This window comes from Neolamprologus multifasciatus, chromosome 18 (genome assembly GCF_963576455.1).
Source record: "Neolamprologus multifasciatus chromosome 18, fNeoMul1.2, whole genome shotgun sequence".
Classification (NCBI taxonomy): domain Eukaryota; kingdom Metazoa; phylum Chordata; class Actinopteri; order Cichliformes; family Cichlidae; genus Neolamprologus; species Neolamprologus multifasciatus.
This window is the reverse complement of record NC_140456.1, coordinates 11,497,161-11,516,422: the sequence shown is the minus strand read 5'-3', so window position 1 is coordinate 11,516,422 and position 19,262 is coordinate 11,497,161. Positions and strand designations below refer to the sequence as shown.

General features: G+C 40.5%; 1 protein-coding gene across 6 annotated transcripts in view; it reads left to right on the top strand.

The window, feature by feature from the left end:
* The window catches only part of LOC146497420 (receptor-type tyrosine-protein phosphatase mu), a 162,039-nt gene that overhangs the window by 140,421 nt on the left and 2,356 nt on the right, over positions 1 to 19,262 (top strand). For 4 of the 6 annotated variants that reach the window (XM_085140119.1, XM_085140122.1, XM_085140121.1 and 1 more), the window contains 10 exons: positions 4,880 to 4,977; positions 7,273 to 7,389; positions 8,024 to 8,178; positions 9,467 to 9,602; positions 11,690 to 11,839; positions 12,167 to 12,340; positions 13,202 to 13,333; positions 16,102 to 16,227; positions 17,583 to 17,746; positions 17,938 to 18,073. In XM_085140119.1, the coding sequence (XP_084996245.1) occupies positions 4,880 to 4,977; positions 7,273 to 7,389; positions 8,024 to 8,178; positions 9,467 to 9,602; positions 11,690 to 11,839; positions 12,167 to 12,340; positions 13,202 to 13,333; positions 16,102 to 16,227; positions 17,583 to 17,746; positions 17,938 to 18,073 (1,388 nt within the window). The remainder of the gene's footprint in view (positions 1 to 4,879; positions 4,978 to 7,272; positions 7,390 to 8,023; positions 8,179 to 9,466; positions 9,603 to 11,689; positions 11,840 to 12,166; positions 12,341 to 13,201; positions 13,334 to 16,101; positions 16,228 to 17,582; positions 17,747 to 17,937; positions 18,074 to 19,262) is intronic. The other 2 variants (XM_085140117.1, XM_085140118.1) reach the window with 2 other exon arrangements.

Below are 19,262 nucleotides of genomic sequence, written 5' to 3'. Positions count from 1 at the left end.
TGTCCTGCTTCTCATTCTTCCTCTCTCAAACTTCTCAGCAATGTGCATCTTTCCTCAGGGACAAGTGTGGGAGGTAGCGGAGTGGGTGGCTCAATCAGGTTGGGTAGTTATCGTAGAGACGGAAACCGAAGTCCTACAGTTAAATCGAGATATACCACCACATGCAAACCACAGGAAGTAGGGGAATACAGATGGAAGTTATGGAGTAGCCTTGTTCCAACTCTCTAGCTGTCTAGTTGAGATAGATGCTATTTGTATTTTTACTGTAAAAGCACAAACAGGATGGAAATGTGTTTGCAGAAATGATGGTTGGTTTTGAATCATTTTTTGTTTTTCATTTCTTTAAAGTGTCTTTTTAATTTAATTTATCTGCTTTTAGAAATAGATGTTTTTAAACTCTGTCAAACAATATTGCACAATTAAATGCATGACAGTGAGGATGTGTTTAGGCACCCCACTAAGCAGATCAAACATGGCTTGATCAATCAAGTGAATAAAATGGTGATGACACTTTGTTGATGTCCTGAGGGAAATTAGGTTGTTGCAGAAGGCGTAAGTCAATAAGAAGCACAAACAGCACAATGATAGGATCCAGGAACTGCTGCAGCTCCTCATACTAAGGCAAAACAAATTAGTAACAATACAATATGATATATTCAAATGTGTTTTTATACTACATTCTATTTTAGCCCGTAATGATTTCATTTTTATTCTAGCACTTTAGTTCTTCATTAAGGTTTCCCAAATTGTTGTTCATTTCTTTTAATTGTGTAGTTAGTGGTTTTATGATCATGGCACTCAAGCCAGATACTAAAGCCCATATAGCTATGCAGTAGCCAGAACAACTCTCTTCATGCCCACCTTTGTTGTTGTTACTACTTTTTATATAGATCTTTCCCTGGGTGTCCTAGTGATCTAGTGCTTACAGCTGCAGATGGCATAAATCCAAAAAGTGAGATTTTTTTTTAAATGGGAAACCTTTTTCCTGCTACTATCCTCTCCCTTCAAGGCCATGCACATGTTCTTTATACACACTAAAAATAATGCTTTTGGTTGCATAGGGGATCTGAACCCTACTTTCCCAGGTGAAAGTCATCTGCATAACCCACAACACAAATTTCCCCAATGACTTTTTCATTTTTTCCACTTTGTACTGCTCACCTTATCTGGTGTACAAAGTCCTCTGATTAACCAAGGTGTTGTGTCATGGGCTAGACTCTTTAATTTACTACTAAAGTGAAATGAGGTGCAATGTGCTTCCCGAGTAACCAACAATATGCTAAAACTTTTATGTGTTCCTTAAGATACCTTTAGGGCGCATCACAGGTCAAAGTATCCTTGTTTCCTAACTGGATAACAGTTGTTCAAATTTGCATGACAATCAAGTGTATCCTTATGCTTCCATAGGAATTGAGAATGTAAGTAGCAGCCAGGTGCTGCTAATCAAATGCACTTCATGAATTCTCTCTAGAGCAGGGGTAGGCAACTCCAGGCCTCGAGTGCCGGTGTCCTGCAGGTTTTAGATATCACCCTGGGTCAACACACCTGAATCAAATGATTAGTTCGTTACCAGGCCTCCGGAGAACTTCAAGACATGTTGAGGAGGTAATTTAGCAATTTGAATCATCTGGTGGATCAAGGACAGATCTAAAACCTGCAGGACACCGGCACTCGAGGCCTGGAGTTGCCTACCCCTGCTCTAGAGCAACATGGCTAATGTTTATAAAGTTACAGCTGAAGAAGTTGTGGAAAAACTTTCTTTAAACAGATGAAACCAAAATGGAGATGTTTGGTCATGATGCACCACACCATGTTTGGAGAAACTCAAATACAGCATATTGGCATAAATGCCCCATACCCATCATCAAGCACGGTGGTGGAGGGGTGATGATTTGGGTTTGTTTTGCAGCCACAGGGTCCTAGGCACCCGGAAGTCACTGAGTCAACCATGAACTGTTCTGTTTAGTAAAATATTCTATTCAGTCGTTAAGTGATGACGTGACGAATCCTACTTCCGGGCCTAAAGTAGTCTGCGTTTAATATGGCTTTTGTGTTGTTAACATGTTTAATGTTTTGTATCTTCTTCTATTTAATCTCAAAAAGCTCCTAAAACAGTCAGTGATCACTGTTGACCTCCCTCGGCTTTTATTACCGCTAATCATTTATTTAAGCTCAGTTTTTAAAACCTTAGGATGTAACTACAGCCCAGCCCATGCAGCGGTATATGAATGACTAACCTCGTATTGTGGATGGATTATCTCAGTTGTTCTCCTGGCTGAAGTTTGGTCTTTTTACAGCATCCTGCCATGCGATTACATTTGTTCCTGACCACCGAGAACACTCACGTTAACTTTTATTGAGTGGAAAAAAGTTAGCTTGTTTATATTATGCTAACATAGCTGTGTCGCTAGCGGTCACGTAGCACATCATTATATACCAGCTAGCCAAACTTAAGTAACCCTACAAACGTCACTGCTGTTTAGTTTTCTGTCTTCATTTATGCTGGAAGTGATAACAGAGCTGTACGTTTTCATTTGTTTCCAAAACCCCGCAGTCAGGTCATGCTATATTGTATTTAGATAGAAGCTAGCGAGCTAACTTCCTGCTAACTTCTAACTCCGTTAAATGTCATAAATTCCGTTTTCATGGATGCCTGGATGTTAAACTCAATTGTTACATCTGGTAGAGCAGAACACTGATCATTTTATTAAAGATGAAAGACTTTAGACAGTTTTTCAACTCTCAGTAATGCCATAGTGATCGTTTGATATATGGACCTGCAGCGGAGTTTAGGCCCAGACACGGCTAGTGACGTCAGACTTAACGACCGGATAGTCAAATGTGAGGCCATCTGAGAGTTTTGGGAACAGGACAATGATCCCAAGTATCGCAGCATATCTACAACAGAACCAAGGTGTTGCAATTGTCCAGCCAAAGTCCAAATGTTGTAAGAGAGCTGTGCATAAACAAATGACCTCAAACCTCAGTGAACTGAAGCAATGTTGTGAAAATTCCTCCATAATGATGTGAGAGACTTACAAAGCCATACAGATTTACTATTTTACTAATTGCTGATAAAGGTTGTTCTACAAGATGCTGAGTCGCGGTGCGTACTTTGTGCTTTCCTGAGGAAAACTTTCTCTTTTTTTTTTTTCTTTCTTTTTCATGACTTGAGTTTTTACAGGTTTCAGTGGCCTAAGGTTTATTAAATTTACCTGCCACATAAATGGCAACGAAGAAAACGCCAGCAGCTTGTGTATCTGCCATGTTTTGTCTTAGCTTGTGCCTGTGTGTGTCTGCATAATTTGTTATGTCTCCAGGTAATTCGGGCCAACTCGGGAGAATGCACAGTTGTAGAGATTTGCATTCACTAATTAATTTGTCAGAAGTAATTTTTTTTCTACTTGGTGCTTGATTAAAACTAATATTAATAATTTTAATTAACCAGAATAATAATTAAATTCAGCCCACAATTATTGCTCAGTGAAGTTTTAAATATTGGAGGCATTGACTGGCTCTCTGCTCATTTATTTTGATGTTCACCAGACACATTTGGGTCCGGTTCGGTGGAAAGGTTGGTGTTGAACATATGAGATGTAGTGGTAATTACTTTGAGCTTTGCCATACACACGCATGTGCGGACGCACGGAGAACAGCAGCCGTTGGGCTCATATTTAAATTTGTGATTCATTTTCCTTTCTCGTTTTCATCCGTGTTTAAGCTGTGTGTTGTAGAGTAAGCACTATGTGATGAATCTGATGTAGAAGCACCATGAATAAATTATACCTGACACGTCTTTCAGCGCTAGATCCGTGAAGTGAAAATGTTGGAGAAAATGCCCTGTAAACTCTCTTGTTCCAATATATCAGTAATACCACCAAATTTATGTTTGGAAGTTAATCTGAGGAAGAAGCTGACATTACTGATGAGAAAACATTACCCACAGCATGCACGTCAGCAGTAAAGCGCATTACCAAATTTAGTGATAGATAGTCCATTGTGGCAAACAAATTCTTCCACTAATAAATATGAAAATAAACTTGGAGACATGGAAACTTAGGTAGTTGTTTTAAGGTACACAAATTTACAATCTGCTGCTTACCTGTTAGAATGCATATTAGAGTTCATTTGTCCCCTGTTAGTCATTAGAAAACACTTACAAATGCTTTATTCTGCACTACCATATTCTACAACTACTGGACTATTATCTAAGCGTTTACCCTAGTGACCCTCCTGCATACTAATCATTGATAGTTACAAAGTTTTGTGCCTGTAAGGTGGTAATGCTACAAGTCCTTTCTCTGAACAGTCTGTTCTTATATAACAAAATGGCAAACTGCAAGTGTTAATATTATCCAAATAACCCTAAAATAACTCTGTGTCTTGCAGTCTAAAGTGAGGCTCGCTCATAAATAATTCTGTAGCCTAAGACTTATTCTGCAGTAATTAGGAGGGGAAAACTCTTAGGTAATGGCCTCGTGGTTTAGGAATATGGCCATGCAAAATAAAAGTAGTAAGTGCACTTTATCGAGTAATAAGAGCCAACATACCACTAATAATAGCAATAATATGCAACTGATTATTGCTCATATATGAACCACTGAAGGTTATGCATTAACGTGTTTTTGGATTAACCAGATTAATCAGATGTGTTTACAAGATGCCAAATTTGTAGTTTTTTAAAGGGTACTGTTAATGTGTAACATGCGTTGAAGCCCACAGACATTTGTTAGTAGCTAAGGGAAAGAGCTAGACTGCAATAAAACCTGACTGAAGCCTCAACACCCCAATACTTGTGTGAAGCTATTGTAAGATATTTAAGGTAGGTTTGGGGGGAAAAAATATTTGTAAAATGTAATTTCCTCTCTGTCTCTCCTAGGCCCCATGCAGGAGACGGTATTTGATTTCTGGAGGATGGTCTGGCAGGAGAACACTGCAGCTATCGTCATGGTGACCAACCTGGTGGAAGTGGGCAGGGTGAGTATTTATGACACGTTCACTTGAACTGCACATCTCAAATAAGATTACCTTGCCCCCAGTCGACTAACAGCCTGATTGTATTTCAAGGCAAACTGAGACACCTTTTGTTATTATCTTTGAACATCAGTCCCCAGATGTTTGTGTGCACGCACGCGCTGACTTAGTGAGGCATGGGACTCGTGTGCCGCCAGCTCTTTTTTCCATCTATCTGATCAGTGAGAAGTGAGAAGAAACTGATTGATGGCCTTCATTACCAGAGAGGCATCCAGGCGTCTGACTACTGTTTCATCTCAGTGGCTCTATAACAGGAGATTAGACTCCGCTGAAGCCGCCAGCTCCTTCCAGGCTCCTCCGAGCAGAAACATCTCTTAATGCTGTCCTCACTGGACAAAAGAGGACTGTTATTGAGTAGTGAGGACAGTTCATAATGTTCAAACTAATGGTAAAGCCTTGACTTTTCTTGTTCACTACAGCATGTAGCCTGCCTCAGGGGGGGAAAAAAACCCAGAGCCCTGCTTCAGTCCTAATTTGTTCCACTTAACTCGCACTTTAGTTCCTCCTGGTTAGGTTATAATCAAGAGAAAATGAAGGTCTTAACGTACAGTGTAATGCTTTGACTGCCACGGGATTTTTCTCTAAGAATTTTAAATACACTGAAAGCCCTTTAAAAAGAGGCGCACCTTGATTTTGCTGATGTGCATTTTTGGTGGGGCTTAAATGTAGCAGAGCTGATAATGATTCATAGCCCCATCTCTAGGTACCTCATTAGGCCTTTCCTCTACAGTAGCGGAGTCCAGCCCACCCCACCCCGCACCTTCTCTACACCTGCTTAGCTTCTGTGCCGTACTCGGCGGGCCCCGGCCCTCAAACCGTCTGTTATATGATCCTTGTCCAATGGCGGGCGGTAGGCACAGTTGGTCACAGTGACGGTAGCTCCACAGAGGGCCCTATAAAATCACTCCACCGTATCACAGTGGGCCATCTGCTCGGCACAGTCACTGATGAACTCTGGGAAATCCTGGCACACACACACACACAGAAGCACACGCAGCCTCTCTCCCGCTGGTTTCAGACAGGGGGGCGGTGCTCGGCACACTTTAATGTACGAGAGATTTGGTTTGGAAGTCAGCGTGCTGATGTGTGTGATGAGGTGATGCTCCATGTGCTTCTTTTCTATACACTCTATCCATATGAGTGACGACGTGTAAGACCTGTGCACGCTCGTCACTTGCTCATAAGTGTGCCCGCACAAAAGAACATCTGTGTCTATGCTGGCATATTTTAGCCCAAAGGCTAATTCCCCCCCAAACTAGGCGCCTGGTAGATTGATCTAATAAGGTAATGGCTTTTGCCTAACTCAATCTGGCTGGAAGCGGACGGTGGATTTGTGATTGTCATCAGGGATTAGTCATCAGGGGTGTCAGAGAGAGGGACCTCCAAGTCCCCCTCTGTCTGTGTCATTTCACAAACCAAAATCTCATTTCATTCGTAATCAGCGCATAGACGCCAGGAATGAAAATTGAATCTACTTGTGGCTGATGTCGCATTTATACCTCATCAAAAATGATCATTCTCTGATATACCTCCGTGATCTCAATCTCTATTACCAGCCTTACTTCCCTCTGTATCAACAGTTTAATTGGGAAGGGGGGGGGGGGTTAATTTTGCGCTCTTATGATACCTAATACAAGTAATATTTCCAGTGGGGTGTTTTAGATTTCTGTTGGGAAATCTGTTTTAAACAGCTCAGGGTTTATTATTTCATATCAATATTGGATTGTCATTATATTTCCCTCATTTAATTGTTGTACACAATTTTTTTTTTTTTATGTTTTATCCTATTTCACCACACTGGTAGTCAATTTTTTAAGGTGGAGAAATCACACACCCCCATTGCACCTACACTGTTCTGTTCCAGGTTTTTGCACAGTCCACCTTTAGACTCATTTTCACATTATCGACATGAGAATGAAAAAGCAATAACGTGCGAATGAACTCTCCCATCGATACATAAGATTCCCATTTACAGCAGATCCTTGACCGGGGGCCGAAACTAATATGAAGCAAATCTCATTTTGATTTGAAAGAAATGCTTCAAAATGCTGAAATATCAGGTGGCAAATGGGGGCTAATGTTATGTGACAATTATCTTTATTGGAAAAAATGATGGCCTGGCAACTTGCAGAAATTCTAATATGAATGTGTGCCGTGAAGCATTGTGAATATAAATTCATTGCAGTTAGCATACAGCTTGTGAGGATGTTGTCAAACACTTGGTTTTGTCACTCTCAGGTGAAGTGCTGTAAGTACTGGCCTGATGATACGGAGATCTACAGAGACATCAAGGTGACACTGATAGAGACTGAGCTGCTGTCAGAGTATGTCATCAGGACCTTTGCTGTAGAGAAGGTACACTTCAACCTTTTAAACACTTTTTTCCAGTTATAAATACAGTCATAACTTTTCAGATGTAGCTTTCCTACCTGAATAGCTGGAGAAGGACATATATAAGGCTTCTCTAGCACTTTATGACAATGTTTATTAAATAGATGGATGGATGTTTAACATATATTAATATGCAACCTAACCTAATATAACCTAATAGAATCATTTGTAACTCTCGATTTCTCTCTTTAACTATTGTTTATACCATATAACAACTCCTAATTGTTACATTCTACTATGACATTTTATAAAATCTTCAGGCAATATCCATTCAAAGAATAAACACACATACCAATATAACATAGAGGAATATACTGTTCTTTATGGTACATGCAAAGTGCCCAGATAACTAATGCAGTGCATATTGTCTAATATCAGCATGACAGATAGCTGCTACAGTAGGTGAAGACACATGGCTACACTGGACTTAAACATCCTATTCATCGCTAGATTAAACTTTGTACAAACTTTCTTGGATCTTGATGAAGAATGTGTTGATATTCAATTCAACCCGTATTTACTTTAGAAAGACTTCACACATCCATGTTCTTCTCATTACATTCTCTTTTGCTTTGTGTGCTTAAACTGTATTCCTCAGAGAGGAGCTCATGAGATCCGGGAAATCCGACAGTTTCACTTCACTGGCTGGCCGGACCACGGTGTGCCATATCACGCCACCGGCCTTCTGGGGTTTATTAGAAGAGTCAAGTCCAAGACCCTGACCAATGCCGGACCCATGGTGGTTCACTGCAGGTTGGTGTGCACTCAGACGAAGAACTCTTGTTGATACTTGTGTTTTAGCTCTAACCCGTGTGTACCTATTTTTGTGATTTGCGTATTTTTATACAATAGCCATTAGACTAATAGCGGCTCAATGCAGAAGTTACATATATATAGCTAAGTACTGCCTCATGGCTGGTATGTTACTTAAGTTTTCATTCAGTCTTTTAATCCAAGAACTAGTCCCCAAAACCTGTGTAGTAGGTAACTAGGTATTAGTAACTGGGACAGTATCCATGGAAAGATGTTGTGTTGTTAAGGTTTTTAAATATCATTTGCCATTTTTGGTGTTTATAGTACTGTGTACGCAACAAGCAAAATTTGATTCACCTCTACTGTACTGTGTATTGGGCTTAATGTACACTACAGTGTAGGTCACAATTATGGGATCGTAATAACTGCTAAAACATAAATCGTAATGTAACATTACATAAATTAGTGGTTTCCAACAATCCTTGTCAGGTGAGCACACAAACCCCTTCTGTTTACCATTTATCATATTTACAAGCTTTGATAGCAAGTTAGCAAGCTAACAATTCCCATTATTTTTCCATCATTCACAAACAGATATACATTTATTATTATGAAATTACCTTTTTATCCATTATGTTCAGCCAGTAATCATTTATTCATTTTGTTAGCAACTGTTAATCCATAATTTTAGCTTATGTTCAACTGGTGGCCCCATTTTTACAATAACCTTCATTGTTTTAATTCGTTTTAGCTAGCATTTTAAACTAGTTACATTTAGCTAATAGTGAAACAGTGTTTCAACTAGGTATATTTTAGAAGTTTCAGTGATTTGTCCACATTGTTAGCCAACAGTTTTTGCTGTTACTATTCCATACATAGCTATTTAGTTTGTTTTTTATCTGTTTTTAGTAATTTAGGCATCCCTATTAGCTACATGCCACCTAAACCTAATGTTAGCTTTGCTGCTTCAACTTGTTCAGGTCCACTTAATTCTTTAATTAAATTGTAATTTAATTTTTTTTAATTTAGTTGAGCTGGTCTCCCTGTGGTGCTTGGTAATCACTGCATTAAATAGCCAATTTGAAACATAAGTGACCTCTGGGCACTCTTAATGTTGGCAACAGATCAAGTAAAGCTGTTGATGTGAAACCCTAGTGTGCTCAACTTTTTATTGTTAGGGAAATCATTTAATCTTATTCCACCTCATAAAAGTTATATTTCTTTAAACTTAAAGCAAAAAAAAAAAAAACCTCACTACTCATGAATAAAAATCCGTGTCTGTCCGCAGCGCTGGAGCCGGTCGGACAGGCTGCTTCATCGTCATTGACATCATGCTGGACATGGCGGAGAGAGAGGGCGTGGTGGACATTTACAACTGTGTGAGGGAGCTGCGTTCACGGAGGGTCAACATGGTTCAGACTGAGGTACTGTACGACTGGTTTAAACAGTTCCCCACAGAGACATCAGTAAAATACAGAACTGCAGGACTGCAGCTTGACAGGTTTTGGTCCTCAAAAGTGATTAACTAGAATCAATAAATAATTCTTAGATTGAGCCCCCTGCTTCTCTGGTCCTGAACAAATGCTGAGAATTCATACCAGCCAGAAGCAGTGTCATTAAAAGCATGTTTTATATTTGGAACAAATAAATCATCGCCTGTCATTTATTAGTCGTTAATTCTGCAGCTTAGGTGATCCACAAGAGGTTTTTAAGCATTTTCCCAGTGACTGATGATGCTCATTATTTTTGTAAATGCTGTATAATATGGTAGTTTAATGTTTTCCTGTCATTGACTGAGAACCTTCACAGACATATTTTCCTGTCATTGACTGAGAACCTTCACAGACATATTTTCCTGTCATTCACTTTCAAGTGCCAGTTCAAGTGTAACATTTTTCTCAAACAAAGATATGTTCATTATGTAATTAAACAATCCAAATAATTAACATAATCTGATGTTAAGCAAGTGCTCTACTTGTTTTAGTTTGCTTTTAATATTATTTGAATTATATTCATATTCAAAGCTGGCATATTTATGTCTAGGAGTGTGGATTTTATTGTTACCATTTGCACTACTGTTACATTTTTAATGATAATTTCTCACAAAGGACGTTTACTGGAGTGCACACCCTAACTATTTCTCCAAGTGGTAAACACAAGTGCTTGGCAATACGCGCTGTAATAAAAGGGTTTAGAGTGTTGAGGATTTGGCTCATATTGATGGTTTCAAAACATCCCCAGCTCATCCTGTAGTTTTACGCTGATGCGGACAACCGAAAGACTCTGTGCTTTCCTGAACACCGGCCATCTGGAGGTGTCCATAGTCTCGGTGAATGCATCATTTCACCGTAATTCCCTTTAAATCACAAGCGTCATTGGATTTAATGGGCAAATGTTTCATCGCTGACGTCTGGATTGGGATTTGAGCAACTGGAGACCAAAGGCTGCTCACCCTGAGTCACTCTCCTCAAGTTCAGTGACCTTCAAATTCTGTGTATGTGTCTATTTTCCCTCACAGGTGTTCTGGCTGGTTGGCACAGCTCCTCAGCCCCGCGGCCACACGCCACCATCCTACCATACTTTAATTTAACCACGGAAATGAAATGCTTTGTTGTTGTTTACGTATTATGAGCTCAGATAAGCTCTATCAATCTGCGGATTGATAGAGCTGGTCTTACTGACCCAGGCAGGGATAGTCAAACTCTGAGGTCAACATTTCACGTTCTGCTTTAGACTTAACAAATGGCAACACATGTTCCTCTTTCAATCTGTAAATCTGACCCCTGTGCATGTGCGTGGATTTTGGTACAAAGTGACAAGGAAGTGTCAGCTGGAAATGTCACTTCAGAATAGATTTGCATCAAGCTTCAAGCTGTGTCGCCATGTCCACTGCTTGAGTGACTGACTGAGGAGGAGGAAATGTGTTACGATTTTATGTTTCAGACCGCACGCTATTGAGCACAGTGGGTGTTGGGTTTTGTTTGTTTGCTTGTTTTTGTTTTTATATAAGAACTCAACCATTAACCTTCCTGTGACGATGATAGCAATACTCATGAGGAAATCCTAACCTTGATAAGTTCACTGAGGTTTCATAGAATCCTAAAAAAACATGGAAAAGGTCAAGTCATTCATGAAAATATTTTCTGCTAGACTTCTAAATATTTTAAGGTTTTTGAAAATGTAATACAATTCTGGGTTTTATAAGAGAATTAAATAAGCTGTGTACCAAAAAAATGCAAAAATATGTATTGTAACCTTTGAACAAAGACAATGACAAATATTAGACACAGAAACTGCCGTGGGGGTAAAGCATAATCCCAGTAAGGTCATGGAAAGGTCACTGAATTTTTCTAGCAAAAACAGAGGAAAACCCTGGCTCACATATTTCTGCTTATAGCAGTGGTAGGAATAAAAAATAAAAGAAAACTTTCTCTTTTGGGGGGGGAGCTTGTCTTCTGTCATAAGTCATAGATGTCTGATGGATGCGCAATGAGGATGCTGTTTTTTTCAGGAGCAGTATGTCTTCATCCATGATGCCATTTTGGAGGCATGTCTCTGTGGCGACACCACCATTCCTGCGAGTCAGCTCCGCTCCGTCTACTACGACATGAACCGCCTGGACCCACAGACCAACTCCAGCCCCATTAAAGAGGAGTTCAGGGTGAGGAGCTATTTAACGTAATTAGACATACAGTATGTGCAAATTCATGATGACACATTATCTGAAGCGCGAGGCTGCTTTAAACAAATTCTGTGCATAAACGTACTTTATATAAATAGGTGATGCATCTAATATATAGTTATATGAAATGCGCCACCCCAAGTTTTATCCCAGTCACTTCAGGGGAGTCGGAGCTATCGCTAATGTAACTGATCAAAGAATCGCATTGTTAATTACCATATCGGGAGATAATTAGCGCACTCAAAACCCAAGTGCCTACCTTCCTGCGTCAGTATGACACCATGTAATTCTGCTTCAATCTCAAAGACACTCAATATGGTGACTCCCACGCTGCGGGTGGAAGACTGCAGCATCGCCCTGCTGCCTAGGAACCACGAGAAGAACCGCTGCATGGACGTCCTGCCTCCGGACCGCTGCCTTCCCTTCTTGATCACCATCGATGGCGAAAGCTCCAATTACATCAATGCCGCTCTGATGGATGTAAGGGTCAAACATTTTACACTTTAAAGTCTGTCTGCTTGCATGCTGGTTCAGATCATCTTGCTGATTTCATCGCTTTAATTTTAAAGTAGTAAAGCAGCACTGAATCACAAGGTGGTGAAACTGCAGCTGCCTGTATTTGTGTATTGGAACCTTAAAATGTTGTTGATTTGAAAGCAGGTATTTTGCTTTTTTTCGTAGCCGTAAGACCTACGACATGTTGGTATTTCAGCCTGCTATACAATGCTGATTTTTATGTGACTTTTAAATGTTGCTAATTTTTATAAAGATATAGTAAGTCAAAATTCAGATTTAAGTCTTGCAATCTTGACTTGAAATTTACTCATTGAGACTTTTAACTTGGACTGCAGCCACCTAGGACTTACTTGAGTTAAGAGCTTCTGCCACAGAATTAAGACTTCACAACATCTCTGCATCGCTGTCACTTCTAATTAAGCACTTATCTGTCGGTATCTAAGAAACATCAAAGGAAACAATCGAAAATGCTATGTCTAGAAATTCTTAAAGGGACCTAACAAAGAACACCTTGACAAGGCACATGCTCGCTGATGGACTTTTTGGCTCTTGCTGGGATTGAGCAGGTGACCTTTCAGGTACAGGATTGTCTCAGTCCCCACTGGGCTACATTTGGGAGCCAGAAACCACATTAAAAGTGCTCTGTCCTAAAATAATCTCCCTAGACATGGAATCTCCATTAGAAAACTGTTCTCAGCAGGAAGTCTGGTTGAGAGATGGAGGTCGTTTTAGAAATGGTTTTATTCTTGACAGTGTTGCACAAAAGCATGCACTTGGTCTATTCAGCATCAGCTCTTTCTTTTTCTTCTTCTTCCCTCCTTCCAGAGTTACAAGCAGCCTTCTGCATTCATAGTGACACAGCACCCATTGCCAAACACAGTAAAGGACTTCTGGAGATTGGTGCTGGACTACCACTGCACATCCATAGTAATGCTCAATGATGTCGACCCAGCACAGGTAAACCCGACCCAGTACATTTGCTTAAATAAATAGCGTGCACATGAAATCCTGAAGGGGATACTGCAAGAATTGTACTCACAAACAAATGAGACATGAGTTCTTTCATGACAGTTTTTTTTCTAAAAGTTGCAAAAAGGACATTGATGGGAACCGATTGAATGATTACATTTCACAAACCCAGGGAAACCCCGAGGGATGTATCTATGTTAGAGAAACTATATATTTGTATGAATACTGATTATGCTTGAAATAAGGTATATACTGCAGAGTGGAAGGAATAGGACTTGCTGTAAAAGTAGACGAAGAAAAGAAGGCCTGTGGAAGAGACTCCAGATTTCTCAGCCCGAGGCTCTGTCATAACACCCGGGGATCAAAGCCTGAAGCCAGGCTGCTCTCCCCATCCAAATCCCCTTTCCCTAGGTGACTGGCTGACTGGCTGGATAGAAAAGGCCTTTCATTCAATATTCTCACTGTAGCCAAGCCCATCAGCAAGCCAAGAAAGCAGCGCAGGTGGGAAGGTAGGAAGGGGGTGGGTGGAGGTTGAGGAGTAGATGAAGGCGACGGAGGTTTACCATCTTCTCCATCAACATCTTTGTTTTTGCATCTGTTGAATTTGTCAAGTTTTGATGGGCTCTAAAAGGAAGGCGGAAAGCGGTGCTTAAGCTGCCACACAGACAGTATATGTGCTTCTGCTTTTGTGTGTAAGAGACACAAAGTAAGCGAATATTTCCGTGTCCGTCTGCATTCCCGTGTTGAGGTCTGTTATTTGCATTTCTCCAAGATGGTCCCTTTTTTCTCCCCCTTGATTGTTTATGACTGTGGCATGCATTTGTGACATGACATGTCTGTCAACGTGAGACGTGTCCATCTGTGTGTAAGCTTCCATTTGTCTGATTTAGAGCTCTGAGGCTGGCGACTGGCTCCACAGGCGCAAGTTCTTAACTGGGCTTTCTCTCATAAAGGATCGGAAATGGAGGGGTTTTTACTGCTTTTACGAGGCTCTCCTAGGGGGTTTCTGCACAGTGCACAAGACCAGGCAGTCTTAATATTGATAACTGCCGCTTAAGACTTGTAATTAGAGTTAACTGCTGATTAGTGTTTATTTGAAACAATCTATTGATTGAATATTGATTAATCAGTCTTTTACTGCAAAACCCAAGGTAGCATTGCTTTGTCCATCTGACACTGCAAAAGCTTGTAATTTGTTATTTTACAATAAGAGATCAGAAAGTCCATGCCCATTCCAAATTTGACTCATCTCTTGTTCAGGGTCAACTGCTTATGAAACCCTGCACAGCCTCCAGGACGATTGGTATCTTTATCATCCCATCAAAGTCCTGCTCCGACACCCACTTGCTTGTTTGCATCTGCAATTTTACCACAGATCTTAAATTTGTGTAGAGACCAGTCTTCTGTGTCAAGCGGACCAAACATTTGTGTCCACAATCACTTCTGATAAGAGCTGGATTTCTGACTATGCCCCAGATGCCAAACAGCGGTTTTCAGAGAATGAAGCGAAGAGAATAAATGTCTTCGCCTAAAGATTGAGCATCAAGTCAGAGTTTACATATGAAGGGCTGTTTACCATAAATGCCTCCCTAGGGTCAGAGAAGGGCATGTGAGAAGGGAGATGATTTAAGGGCACTCTATGCCGCAGCAGTGCTAGCATGACACTGTTGGTCCACTCACATTGCATTGAAAAGGCCACAGCAACAAATCTTCACTCTACATCCACCCTACTTGCCAGATTTCCCAGCCTATAACTTTGTTCTCTTCCCCAAAAATAAATAAAAGTTGAAGGGTGACTATTTTGACCCACTGGTGGAGATCCAGACATGTTGTAGACAAGCAAGTGCAGCTATTTAGAACAAGACATCCGCAGAGTGATTTAAAAGCAGTGTCAGCACTAAAAGTGGTACAAAACTACCCAAGGAGACAGCCTTGAGGGGAAATGGGTGTGGCCACAGACCTTTTTAACTGTCTCTTGCAGCTTCAGCCTAAACATATAAAGTTTATTTGGCTGGAAATGATGTATGTTAAAAGGATGGAATAATTTTGCTGAAGATGAAATTTGTCAAGTTTGTTGGTGTGAAATCTTTAGCCACTTGGGCTGTAGGAATATACCAGAAAAAGGACAGGAACAATACATTTCTTTCATCAAAAATACAGCCAATGAATTATCTTTCCATCAATCAATCTTTTGATGATCTTGCCTTTGATGACATTTTTCATCTTAGACATGAATCAATTTTTTTAAACTGCTTTTAAGGAACAAAGAATGTGCATGTTTTCTAAAGAGGGGGAAAAGAATTACCCAAAGATTTTGAGAAATTTCAGTTGGATTTGTTGAACAAAGGGTTAGTTGATTAGGGGAAAGCTCCCATACTTGGAGAACACCTGTGTTTAGTTTCTGCAATATCAAAAAAAATATTTTTTGTATTGAATGTTCTCAAATTTTTTAAAAAAAGTTCAATGTTCAATTTTAAAAAGAAAAGTACTTTGTATTGAATGAATTCACCTCTTTTGACTGCCTATTGTACTGTGTCACTTTGCCTTCAGACTTAATTTTTTTTTGCAAGTGTATAAAAGGAGCTGACATCAGAGTCACCGTCTTTAGTCAGTATAGTTTGGATCTGAAACTAATAAGTCATCTTCCCTTTTCTTGTGTTTCCCTTTGTTGATTTGTCTGCGTCCTGGTGTACATGCATTTCTCTATATGTGTGTGCGCGTGTGTGTGTGTATGTGTATATGCCTATTTGGTTTAGTTGTGCCCACAGTACTGGCCAGAAAACGGAGTCCACCGCCACGGACCCATCCAGGTGGAGTTTGTCTCCGCTGATCTGGAAGAGGACATCATCAGCAGAATATTCCGGATCTACAATGCGGCTCGGGTACGGTAACACAAAATGGACATGCTACAAACTAGAAAAGCATTCTGTGTGATCAGCCTGACATGTAGTTGGTTTTTTTGTTTTGTTTTTTTCTGCTTTGCTGCCCATTTATTTGTAACTTTTGAAACTTGTTTGTCTTCCCTGCTGTGAAGCCAATTTATTCTGTGACTGCACACCTCACACGTCCCACTCATACGTCGGCCTGTCCGTTCAAGCTGTGCAGAGGCAGAGTCATTGTGCTCTTTAACTATGCCACTGCACCAGTTGACTGGATGGAGGTGTGATTGGCACAAGTTAATTGTCTCTTAGACAGCTTGAGAAAATTGTCACATGTAGTTAAAAAAAAGAAGAAGCAGAAAACAGGTTTTCCCGTCAATTAACACATTTTGGGTCGAACAAGAACACGGCGATGCTGAACAAAAACTACCAACACATACTTCTTATAAGTGGAATCTAACGTATCCGCAGCACAATGTGCAACTTTTTTTTTTTTAAAGGTGACAGTTTCCTTTGCATCATTTTTGAAGTGGCCAAAAGAGGATAAATTATTTCATGCAATGAGTCAGAAAAATCATAAAAAGAAATACATTTGCTTTTATTTTGTGTCTCTTGTATCATCCTGTGACACCCTAGATTTATTTTGAAGTGAGCCCCTAGGGAGAACCTTTCATATTTAAATCATTTCTAATAAAGAAATAACTCATGTGAAATTTAAGCTAAAACGATGTTTGTTTTTTTAAATGATTTAAATAAGTATCACAAATCTAGTTCACTTGCATTTTGCTGGAATCGTGAGAGAACCCTCAAAGGGAGATATCTCACAACATGGCGTGTACTGACCCTTTAACTTTGAGCTACCAGACATCACTGCACAGACAGGCACCTGACCCATGCCGGCATCACCTGCAGTCACCTGTGTAAGCTGTTTATCCCAACAGCCTGCTCTCTGTTGTCAATAATCGCTCCTCATATTAACGTGCTGTAACATCCTCTGGCCGGCAGAGGGCACCTACAGCATGTTAAGTGCACTACAAGCTAATCACACATGATCGCGGACAAGTGTTATTGATCGATATGTCTGAGTGTGATTTAGAGTGTCTGTATCCTAGATTGCTTAACTATCTGTCTCGAGCAGCAACTGTGCTCATCTATCACCCTGTCTTATCTGCACGCTTATCTCTTCAGCGACTCCTTGCGCCCTTTAACCATCTCTATCCAGCCTCTGATGAAGCTTAGCTTCACCCTTGCTGCATCTTTACAGTCTGATTGCATCTTTATACAACAGCGATTAACTCCCTCCCCCCTACATATGTGTATTAACCTGGGATAACCGTTGTCCTTCCCCCCCCCTCTAGCCTCAGGATGGCTACCGGATGGTGCAGCAGTTCCAGTTCCTGGGTTGGCCCATGTACAGAGACACGCCCATGTCCAAACGCTCCTTCCTCAAGCTCATTCGACAGGTGGATAAGTGGCAGGAGGAGTACGACGGGGGAGAAGGACGCACTGTGGTCCACTGTCTGTAAGTTTCCAACTTCATTCCCTGCTGGTATTAAAAATGAAACATCTCCACCTACTGACTGAAAGCCTTCACTGCATCAAAACACACCTCAGCCCTTTGTGAGCCTTTAGTGTCAGCTTTAGCTTTCTTTTTGAACTCTTCTTGGATGACATTGAAATTTTGAATATTTAAATTTTCTCTCACAACCATAGGAATGGAGGTGGCCGCAGTGGGACATTCTGTGCCATCAGCATTGTGTGTGAGATGCTTCAGCACCAGCGCTCTGTGGATGTTTTCCACGCTGTCAAGACACTGAGGAATAATAAGCCCAACATGGTGGACCTACTGGTGAGGGACACTGCAGGAGCTGAAAAAATGCAGTCTTCATAAATCAGAGTATTGTTTTAAGTTTCTCACAGTACCAGTTGGGAATCTACAACAATCTAGGTATAATGGCTGAAGAAGCAGAGTGAACAACATATTGTCTTTCTGCACGTCCAAACCATCTCAGCCTTGGCTGTCTAACTTGGTCTCCAAAACACTCAACCTGTGCCGCCTCTGACGTACTCTTTTCTAAACTTGTCTGTTCTGGTCACTTCCAATAAAAATAGCAACATCTATAGCTCTGCCAGTTCATCCTCCTGTCTTCATGTCAGCACCACCATCTCCAAACCACACATCATAGCAGGTCTCACTACTACCTCGTAAACCTTCCCTTTCACTCTTGCTGCTACCCTTCTGTCAAAAATCACCCCTGATATTCATCTCCACCCACTCCACTCTGCCTGCACTCTCTTCTTCACCTCTCTTGTGCGCTGTCCGTTGTTTTGTACGAATGACACCAGGAATTTAAACCCATTAATGTCACAAAAAAGTAATTAAAAAAGCTTCTTTCAGTTACTGCCTTAACTACATGGTGTCAACACAGCAGTGTTACCTTCACATATTTCATTTGGCTTTACTCCCTTCCTGATATTTCCCAGTTTGTGTGTCCTGGGGCCTTTCACTTGTGCATTACAACTGACAGTGGACCTTTACGTATGGTATTTTGGAACTAAAGAGCAAAAGTATTTTACTTACTTATGACTTCAATAACTAACTATTTTGAACTTTTCATCTGATGCCTCCTCTCTGTAATGCGTGCATCAATGAATTCAATTCAGTTTTGTTTATATAGCGTCAAATAACAACAGTCGCCTCAAGGCCCTTTATATTGTAAGGTAAAGACTCTACAATAATACAGATATCCCTCAGCAATAAGATGACTCCCTATGAGCAAGCCCTTGGCAGTGACAGCGGGAAGGAAAAACTCCCTTTTACATGAAAAAACCTCCAGCAGACCCGCTCTGTAATTTTAACTTCCTCATTTTGCAAAGCTAGCTAGTGGGCTGTCTTGGATCATTTGAATGGCTACTTCTGGGCCCGTGAGTCATATGTTTGACAACTCTCAACATAAACTGTGGCAAGATGTCAAAATTCACTTATATTAATACAGCTTTGAAACCTTCGTCACAGAAAACATCAAAAATCAGGAATC